The sequence below is a fragment of the Arachis ipaensis genome, chromosome B10 (assembly GCF_000816755.2).
Source record: "Arachis ipaensis cultivar K30076 chromosome B10, Araip1.1, whole genome shotgun sequence".
Taxonomy (NCBI): domain Eukaryota; kingdom Viridiplantae; phylum Streptophyta; class Magnoliopsida; order Fabales; family Fabaceae; genus Arachis; species Arachis ipaensis.
In genome coordinates, this window is record NC_029794.2 from 99095134 (window position 1) to 99106116 (window position 10983).

General features: G+C 35.3%; 1 protein-coding gene across 1 annotated transcript in view; it reads right to left on the bottom strand.

Moving 5' to 3' along the window:
• Nucleotides 1–5424, bottom strand: part of LOC107620842 — an 11646-nt gene extending 6222 nt beyond the window's left edge. Inside the window, exon 1 of the mRNA XM_016322948.1 lies at nucleotides 5105–5424. Coding sequence (XP_016178434.1) covers nucleotides 5105–5424 — 320 coding nt within the window. The remainder of the gene's footprint in view (nucleotides 1–5104) is intronic.

Genomic DNA, 10983 nt, shown 5'->3' on the forward strand with positions numbered 1-10983 from the left:
ATATTTTTTTTCTTTTCTCTTTTTTCATAAAACATAAAAGCAAACATAACTTATCAATGAACATGGATTTTTCATTATTTTTCTATTTTGATTTTTCATGAGTAGGTTCCCAAATATTCAAACAAGAGAAGCTATAAAGATGAAGAGGAATGGTAGGATGTATGAAATGCAATCCTATCTATATGAATGCAACTACATGCAAAAATGTTTCTACCTACTTGGTTAAAAATAAATAAGTTCTCCAAGACAAATACAAACCAATTTCCACTAATTCAAATCGTACAATAAAAAGCAAGTGAACTTGTAAGAAGACAGCTCATGAAAGCAGGGAACATAGAATCAAGCATTGAACCCTCACTGGTAGTGTATATCACTCTAATCTCTCAAGTGTGGGCTAGTAATGTGGTTATAGAACAAGAGGGGATTAAAAGCTCAAGGGGCTAACAAAGGTGATGTAAAAGGTAGGCTTATTTGGGATAAGTGAGTTAATAACAAATAATGGCCTCAATCATATGCAAGCATGTAAATATACTAATTAATGGACATATAGAATGGAACAAAGCAAAGATTACAATTATAGAGAAGAAAACACACAGGAATAAAAATTTATGGTTAAATAATGTAACCATGTAAATAAGCTCAAAATCTCACAGGTTGTGTGTTCTTTAGCTCAAAAACCATGTTCCAAATACAACTTCAAACAAGTTTTAACATAAATCTTTTTTTTTATCTACCATTTTTTTTCAATTTAAATTAGTGAAATTTTTCAAAAATAGAGTCCTAAAAAGAAATTTATTACTTTAACCAAGTAGTAACTAAATGCACAAAATCAAACAAATATGCAATTAAACATGCAAATGCAATAATGAACAAACAAATAAAATAAAACATTGGTGTTGAAAGAGGAAATAACTAACCCATGGAGATCGGTATCGACCTCCCCACACTTAAAGATTGCACCGTCCTCGGTGCATGCTGAGATGTGCAGGTGGACGGGTCTTCTCCAACTGATGCTTTTCTCCAAGGATTTTGCTGATGGACTTGTTTGTTTCCCCATGTAAACGTCTTCCGGTTCCCTTCCGGGTGGCCATCCTGAAAGAAAAAGGGAAGAAGAGTAACCCAGAAATAAAGATAGAAAAATAAATAAAACATGGGTTGGTTGATGCCAAATAATGAGGGTCTCAATTACATGGTAGCTACAACATGCAAGTGAGAAGACAATAGAAGCACATGGCATGCCAGTGGTGTGAAAATTTGCAACAATGGAGAAGAGAATGGGGAAGGAGAGATAATATAAATTCATGTCAATGCAAGAGTAATATAGATATAAAAGATTGGCATTGATTTAAATAATATTACTCAATAAGAATGAAACAAGTCACTAAGCACTAAGAAAATACCAGAAAAGATGTAACAGTTGAATAAGAACATTTGAACACCAATAATAATTTAGAAAAATATGCAATGAATGAAAGTATGCAAATAAATTAAATAAAATAGAATAGAAGTGAGAGAAAACAAGAAAAGAAGAAGAAAGAAATAAGAAAAGATAAGAAGAATAAGGATTCGGAGAAGAAAAGATAAGAAAATTGGCACTAATCTGGATAGGTTGTGCGACGCTGGCGACGCGGTTGCGTGGGTGACGCGGTCGCGTGGTGCGCGATAAGGTTGGGCGACGCGGACGCGTGGGGCACGCGATCGCGTGACTTGATTTGTGCTAGTGGTGTGAGTGCAGCCTCGCAGTCGCACAACTCTCTGTTCAAAACTCAGTATTGCCAATATCCAGGGTGACGCGGTCGCATGAGGCATGCGATCGCGTGAGTGGCCATTATGAGGATATGACGCGGTCGCGTCAGTCACGCATCCGCGTGGAAAGGTCTGTGCGTCTAGCGCCAGTCCAGCATCACTCCAGCTCATCTTTCGGCCATGTACCCTTTTTACGCTGATTTCAGGTCACGCGGCCGCGTGGGTGACGCGGTCGCGTGGGGTGATTTGTGCTATTGGCACGCCTCCAGCGCTGCTCCTGCGAAACTCTCTGTTCATATTAATATTGTCTCCCATCTCCTTGCGACGCGGACGCGTCGCTGATTCGGTCGCGTCGCGTGCTCACTTTTTTTTTTTGTAATCTGAAAAATGCAGAATGCAGTGTTAATATGAATGTGATGCAAAACTCCAGGTTCAATATAACAAAATAAAATAAAATTCAAAAACAAATAAAACTAAATAAAAATGAAAAAGGACGATCATACCATGGTGGGTTGTCTCCCACCTAGCACTTTTAGTTATAGTCTTTAAGTTGGACATTTGATGAGCTTCCTGCTATGGTGGCTTGTGCTTGTACTGATCCAAGAATCTCCACCAGTGTTTGTGATTCCAGTAACCTCCGGGGTCCCAAACTAGGCATGTGAAATCCTTGAGTAGCTTCAAAAAGATTCTTAGGCTCTCGGGGTGTTGGATGTCAGAACAGATTCCAGGATCCCAAACCTTGCTTTTACACCCATTTTTGTCGGGATCTGTATTTTTCCAGCCGGGTGATAAGTAATTTGAATTCTCACTGCAGCTACCAAACAGATTCCTAGACCCATTCAATTGAGCTCTACACCAACCTTTGCATTTAAACTTAAAGCTTCCAACCATAATGAACCTTGCAGGACAATTCTTACCACTGGCCATTTTCCTCTTACTCTTAATGCCACAAAGAGCTCTAAGTTGACCATCCGTCTCCAGTAGCCCATATTCAAGTGGGATTAGAAAGCTATGGGATATGAATTTTACCCACTTGAATGTTGTGAAGGATGATGGCAACTTAGGGGGAAGGGTTTTCAACAACTTTGGCAAGGTAATTTCAAACTCCACTCCGTTGTGCTCTTCTTTGACATCTTCTACCTCTTGATCAACCTCTACAAAATCTTCAACTATGATCTCCCTTGGAAGTTGTACGCTCTTCTCAACATCAACATCAAACACCGTGGAAGGAGGCTCTGTGACTGGACTTTCCAATGGAGGTACAGCATCTCTTAAGTCTGCAACCACTTCTTCCTTTTTAATAATTGATGCTTTGTCCAGTTGTTTTCTCCATGGAGGTTTGGGGTAGATAGGAGGGTTCATTTGGTTCATAAGGTGGTTGGTATGGTGGATGAGGGTTAGGGTCATGTGATGATGTCTGGTAGTAGGGGGCTTGTGAGTATGGTGGTCCAGAGTTGTGTTGAGGAAAGGGTTCATAGGCATATAGTGGTGGTTGTTGATAGTCCACTGGAGGAGGTTGTTGCCATGAGGGTTGATTAAATCCTTGTGGCTCCTCCCATCTTTGATTGTTCCAACCTTGATGCCTGTTCTCATTGTAATTTCTTCTTCCTGCAACATTATTGTAACCAGACTCATAGCCAAAGGGATGAGAGTTCTTAGTAGAAAATAAAAATTAAAAATAAAAATAAAAATAAATTTAAATTAAAAGGTTATTTAAATTTTGAATTTAAAAATTCAATTTTGAAATTTTGAATTTTAAATTTTGAAATTTGAAATTTTGAAATTTGAATTTTAAATTTTTGAAATTTGAATTTTGAAATTTGATTTTTGAAATAAGATAAGATAAAATAAAAATTTTAAAATAAAAACCAATAACCTCTTAACTTAAGAAAAAGCAAAAATAAAAACAAAAATAAAAACAAATAAACAAGCAAAAATAAAATATTTACAATAACCAATAATAAGGTACACGTTTGCAATTCCCCGGCAACGGCGCCATTTTGATGAGAGAACTTTTGCGTGGTCTAGAAATTGCGGATGAATCCTCGTTGCAAGTATAGTTTCTAAACCTTCAAAAGTCTTTTCATACAAACGTTTTGGTTGTCACAAGTAACAAACCCCTTTGAAATTGATAACCGAGTATTCAAACCTCGGGTCGTCTTCTCAAGAAATTGCAGGGAAGTATATTCTTATTATTGGTTATGAAGATTGTAAATTGGGGGTTTTGGAAGTTTGGGCAATGTGCACAGGTATATTTAAATGACAAGTAAAATAAATTAACAATAATAAAATCTCTTGGCAAGGTATGGAGAACTGGAGGTCCTATCCTAGCTATCCTTATCAATTATGATGAGAATTGGATTCTTCCCCCACCTTATTAACCTCTAACTATGAAGGTAAGTTAAGTGGACAAATTAATTCCAATTTTTAATCAACAATGAGTTTGATAACTCAAGAGTTACCAATGTCTCAACCAAAGCCAAAAGGGAGAAAAATATCTAAATTAAATTAAAAGCATCAATATAAGCAAAGCAATCATAAGTCTGGAATACCTCAATTAACTCTAATAAAGACATCAAATGTAACATGGAAGAGTTCATAAATTAAATTGGGAAAATAAATAAAAATAAAGAACCTGGGATTGAGAGCTACTCCTAAAACTAAGAGAAATCCTAAATCCTAATCCTAAGAGAGAGGAGAGAACCTCTCTCTCTAAAAACTACATCTACTCCTAAAAAATTGTAAAAATGAGAGCCTCTTTTTGAATGGATGCAGTCTCCCACTTTATAGTCTCTAATCTGTGTTTTATGGGCCGCAAACTGGGTCAGAAACAGTCCAGAATTCGCTGGTTTCGAATTTTGCCACGCTGGATTTCCGTCACTGCGACGCAGCCGCATGGATCACGCGGTCGCGTCGCCTAGCATTAGGGAAACCATAACATATTATATATCAAATCGAAACCCCGGACGTTAGCTTTCCAACGCAACTAGAACCGCGTCATTTGGACCTCTGTAGCTAAAGTTATAGTTGTTTGAGTGCGAAGAGGTCAGACTGGACAGCTTAGCAATTTCTCCAACTTCTTGTATTCCTTCCACTTTTGCATGCTTCCTTTCTATCCTCCAAGCCATTCTTGCCTTATAATATCTGAAAACACTTAACACACATATCAAGGCATCTAATGGTGATAAGAGAGGATTAATATTAGTAATTATAAGTCCAAAGAAGCATGTTTTCAATCAAAGCACATAATTAGAAAGGTAAATGTAAAACCATGCAAATAGTATGAATAAGTGGGTAAAGAGTAGATAAAAACCACTCAATTGAGCACAAGATAAACCATGAAATAGTGGTTTATCACAATGCATCCTCAACCCAATCGGGTGGTCCAACCTCTCCGAAAACCGAAACCATCGCAGGAGAACCGGGCGTCACGAAAGCAACAGCCCCCAACGGTCCAGCCTCACCAACTACTTCATCACAACTGCAATTCAGATTAACCACAAAGGACGGTGAAGCTACTAAATCTGGCTCATGTGGAATCACCGGCACTGCTGACGAGGATCCAACAGGCATGGCACTAATGCAGGCTGGATGTCCTGTGGAGTGGGGATTTCTATTCGAACCTCCAGAACTAGATGCAACATCAACAAGCTTTGCCAACAGCTCTAGAGTCCTCATCTCCGGAAATTGACGGTGACAATGGAACAGCACCTAGAAATCTTCGTCACTACTGATAACGAATGAATCATACTTGACATCATCGCGTAACACAGAAATTGGGATTTTGTAAAACAACTTCTCCACCCGTTTCACATCTTGCAGTCCTAGTCTCTGGAGTATAGTATTCTTAAACTCAGCAAAACTAGTCAAAGGTCTGATAAAAACACTCGGCGGGTCCTTGTTAGTGAACTTAATTCTTGATCATATTTTTTTCTTAATTGACCCTCTATAGTGCACAAGAGTTAAAAAACTCTCATCACTAGCCATTGTGAATCTCACTCTTCTACAAAATTTCGTGTATGAGCTCGTTTTTATACACCTCAGTGCTCTGTAAATCAAATTAAGTGTCTTCGAATTATTCCTATAGTAATAAACACAATAAATCGAAGCAAGAAGTTTCGATTTACTATAACGTACGTACATGTATAAATCGTATTAAAATGGTTTGATTTACGTTCATCTATAAATTGAGTCCATTTGATTCGATTTAGTAGGAAAATGTCAAATCGAACCCAATTAATTCGATTTTTATTCAAGAACGTTTTACACCTAATTCGAATTTACTAAATTCGATTTACTACATATTTTATCAAATCGAATTGAGTCAATTCGATTTATATAAAAATGTGTTTTGGAATTTTGACGTTGCATTTTGTTGTTTGGGATGGCCATTTGGTTTATTGACATAATTTGTCCTGAGAATGATCTTTTAAATAATTGAAGTAGAAAAGATGAAAAAACCACACTAATAAAAGAAGTAACCATGCAAGCACTAACAAGTTATGGCTCATGGGAGTAATCTAATTTAGTAAAGGGGCTGGGTTCGAATTTAGGCTGAAAAAGACAAAGGAGCTTTGTTGCGGTTGGCATTTTTTTACTCGAAGGTGTCTTCATATTCCACATTTCTACTATGGAAGACATTACATAAATAAGTTTCTAAAGACGCACTACAAGATTTATATTTATTTGTGGCAGTTTTTTTTTCTTATTTGTGGAGGTTTATAACCCCCATCAAATAGTTTGTGGGGGTTTCTAAAACCTCCAAAATTTGAGGTGACACGAGATCTTTTGTATGTGTTTAGTGGAGGTTTTGTATAGAACTTTTGTGGCAATTTTAAATCACTTTTGTGGCAGTTTAAAACCTCCACAAATTAATTTTTTAATTTAAAAAAATAACTATTTTGTAAGATTTTCAAACCTCCACAAATCCTATAATTTTTTATTTATTTTTAATTTCAAATCATTCATTAATCTCATCTCATTTACATACTTTCAAATTAGAAATTTATTTTTTAATATCAAAATTTAAAAATTAAATCTTTTATAACACAATTTCTCAATATATAAGACATAACTCTATATATAAACAAGAAATTTATTCTTTAATATCAAAATTTAAAAACTAAATCTTTTATAACACAATTCCTCAATATAAACATAACTCTATATATATAAAAAAAATTCTCAATATTAATAGTTCCAAACATAATGTACATATGGTATTGTTTTACATAACTATTACTGTTTTTCTTTAAAAAATAAAATAAAACAACTTTAATATTTCAATATCATCTAATTACATAAAATAAATACACATCGAAAAAGATTTAAAAATTCATTAATCACATAGCTGTGTAACTGAATTTCTTCCTCAGTAGAACCACATAGCTCAAGTCTTCAATCACCTTAATTCATTAATCACTAATTAACTACAATTACACACTTAATTATTTCAAATCATATATATATAGAGTAGAGACAGAACCTTGTGAACTACTCCCAATTGAACAACACCTTCTCTTCCAACAATGAGAGCTATGGTATAAATCAAGAAACAATAAAGATCCTCTTATGTAGACACATGAATATGAATGTTTATTATTTTCTTATCATAATCATCATATATAATACTACCTTTATTCCAGATTGAAACTGTGCTTCCCAAGTCCTAGAATGCTGTAATTAAGAATATAATTAAGCATGAAATCATGAAGTTGTAATTAAGAGTAAGATTATTGATAAATTAATTAATAAGTAGTATTAATATATCATAAAAACTTTTAATTGATTGCAAATTGCAAGATAAAGTTCAAATATCAAGATAATTATCAAGAAAAATGGTGTGAAAAGCAAATGAGAGATATAATAACTAATAGAAACTGCATGTATATAATAACTAATAGTAGATATAATATCTAAAAGAAGAACAAAAACTGCATGTATGAATCCGACAACAATCAATAATAATTAATAGTAGATAAATGTATATAATAACTAATAGAAACATATAACATAGTACTATATATAATAATTAATAGTAAAGAAGAGACCTTTTTGGTGAAGTGGGGAAGCAGATATAGGAGAAGGAATGCTTCTGTTTGGAATTTGTTTGAACTTTCATATTCCAAAAGACAACATTTTGATGCATGCATTTTTATACTAGGGATAATAAAAGTAGAACTGATAATAAAGGAAGTACAAATCCATTCCAAAGCACACTATATATTGGAACAGAAATGGTTGCAGCAGTCCAAATCAGTCCACTCACATTTCTATTGCCATTGCAACACTGCAAAAAATTAATCCATTTGCAAAATATTGCATAGGTCAAAGTGATGGTAGATGTTACCTTCCATATTTCTCTGTGAGTAAGGTAATTTTGATCGAGATCAAATATTCTTGCATAATTGATACCAGCCTGAGCAAAAAACCATAAGTTGATTCCCCAAAGCCAAACCATTAAAGGCTACATTGCAAAAATAAGATGAACACATTGATACAACAAAGGATGCAAATAAAAAATTAAAATATCATTTAATTCTCTCAAACCCAGATGCAGATATGCTCATGGATAAACAGACTCTAGTAGAGAGGAAGACTAACCACAAGAAGAAGCTGGTTAAAATACAAAAATGCCTCGTATAGAAACAGATCCCGCTTGTCAGCACTCATTCTCATGAGAGAATCCCATCCAATCTGCAATTTCACAATGTCCAATAAGATTGTGGCAATACTAAGTCATTAAGTTCAGTGGAATAGGAGATACAGACCTTGCAACAGATGAAGGCCCAAACAAGGAACAAGAATACTTGGAAATCCATCTCAATCAGATTCTACAAAAGAGTAAAAGAACCAGAGCAGAGAGAGGGGGCAGGTGGAGGGAATGAAGAAAAGCAGCAGAAGGTGGCATTAATAGGGATACAGCCAGAATTGCAGCTCACATTTACAATTATTCTTCTATCTTCGAAAGCATCAAATTCAAATACAACAGTAAAACCACAAGAATGAAATGTAAGCATTCCATCAGTGAGTCAAACAAGTTTAAATTTGTTGAGAACGACGTCACCAATACATGATATAAATGGTATTATCTTCAAAAGTATGACAAGGTATAAAAACCTTGAATCTCCACAGGAAAATAGGCGAGGGCATTATCCCAGAGGCACTAATTGGTGCCACGCCACCCTTGGAATCGTTCACCTCCCCAGAATACAAGAAACCCTCCTCAGCACCATTTTCCACCTCATGCTCATCTGGTTAAAACAAACTATATAAGTTGTACAGGACCAAAGCTAAAGTAGAAAATATGTACACAATGAAAAGTTAAGAGAAAAAAAAGCAGCATATATGCTACTAAAAGAAAAAGATCAGTTACCAAGATCAGAGACAACAGCTCTGCTCCCAGATTTCCTCAAATGCGGACTATTAGCAGGGTAAGGATAAACTACTCATATTCTTAAATACTCAGTGATGAATCTAATCTAAATTTCACAACTAAAAATGACGAAAAACCAGATTATAGTACAATGAAGAAAGAAAAGACACCAGCTTGAACAAGATGAGAAACAGCACTCACAGCAGCCATTCCACTGGTGAAGCATAGGGCTCTATCCGCCTTATCAAGTTTCGCCAACAAATTGAGAACACAGCATGCAAGGTAAAACATGGTGAGAAAAGAAAACATTAATGCCGCAATATTGGCAGTTGCAATGGTAAACAAACACAACTAACAGGACACGGCAAACCTTTCTAAAGCATCTCGATTGGGATTTCCACTTCTGGTATAATCATAGGGACCATTTTCTATTGCATTAGGCTGCATGAATAGGAGTACTGGTCAATAAATATAATGAGATCAAGAGAAAACTACTTCCTCCATTCCAATTAGCACTCTTACTTTTCCAGTACATTGGAAAATCAATGTATCTAGACACATTTATGTCCAAATACATTGGAAAGGTTCATGTCACAGTGTGTATCAAAAAATCAAAGCTTCACCTACTTAAAAGTAGCAGTCTGATAGAGCGGATTATTGACTGCTCCAAAAGGATCATTGCATTGAGTCAATAAGATAATTGCATTAAGACTTTGGCAACGAAAACAAAATTAAATAACATTCAAACAGAATAACAATGATCTTCGTTGTAGAAAAAAAAAGCCTCGTGAAAAAGAATCAAATCATCGAGAAGTGATTGAAATGGAAGAAACATACGTGGCTGGCATACTTTCCAATTCCTGTTTGTTCGAACAACGCAATCCTGAAATATAATAAATAACGCGTCATTCAAAGGAGTAATATTAGCAAATTAATAGGGAAGAAGAAGAAAAAGAAGTACCAATAGCAGTTCAAAGAAGAAATTGGAGTGAGAGAAAGCGTCGTTGAAGAAGAAGCTCCGAAGTGAACAGATATGAAAATGCGCTGTACCACGGCAACTACGGTGGCATCGACGGCAGAAATTGTGGCGGCAACGGCAGCGGAAACTGCGGTGGCAACAATGGCAGCAACGACAGTATAGAGAGAACAAATGCGTTAATAGAAGAAGTGGCTCGGTCCAGAAGCTCTCTACTGCAACGGATACGAGAGTGATAACGGTGCCAGCGGCAGAAACGGCGGCAAAAACGGCTGCGAGAATGGTGGCCGAAATGGCGGTAGAAAATTTAGGGTTTCATGCCTCTCTCTCGGCTAACTCAGCGCCTCTCAATTGGGGAAAAAAGAGAAAATGAGCATGGAACAAAATGGAAATCAAGAACCACACTCAAATTTCATTTTCACACGACGGCAACATACTTTCCATTAATAATTTTAAATTTTAATTAATGGAGGTTTTTTAAATTGCCATAAATAAAATATGTTGGGGAGGTTTTAAAAAACCTCCATAAAAAAAATCCAACAAATTAATAAAAATTTTGTAGTGACGTATGTTGGATTGACATTTACTTTTCCTTGTAGAAGGCGCATCCTAGTCAGCATGCCAAAGAAAACATGAAGAGCAACTGTGACAAAATAGTGACACTTAAGTATATAATTTGAAAATGATGGTATTTTGGTAATAAATTTTTAAAACAGTGGTATATTTGGGAAAAAAAAATAGCTTTTCGAGGTGCTTATGCTTTTAATTTTGTGCTTGAAAAGTAAAAAAATCATGTACTTATGCTTATGTCTTTTAAAATTTTTGTAGTATTTTCGAAAGCGCTTAAAAAAGTACTAATTTATATTTATCAAAATTAAAAGATGTA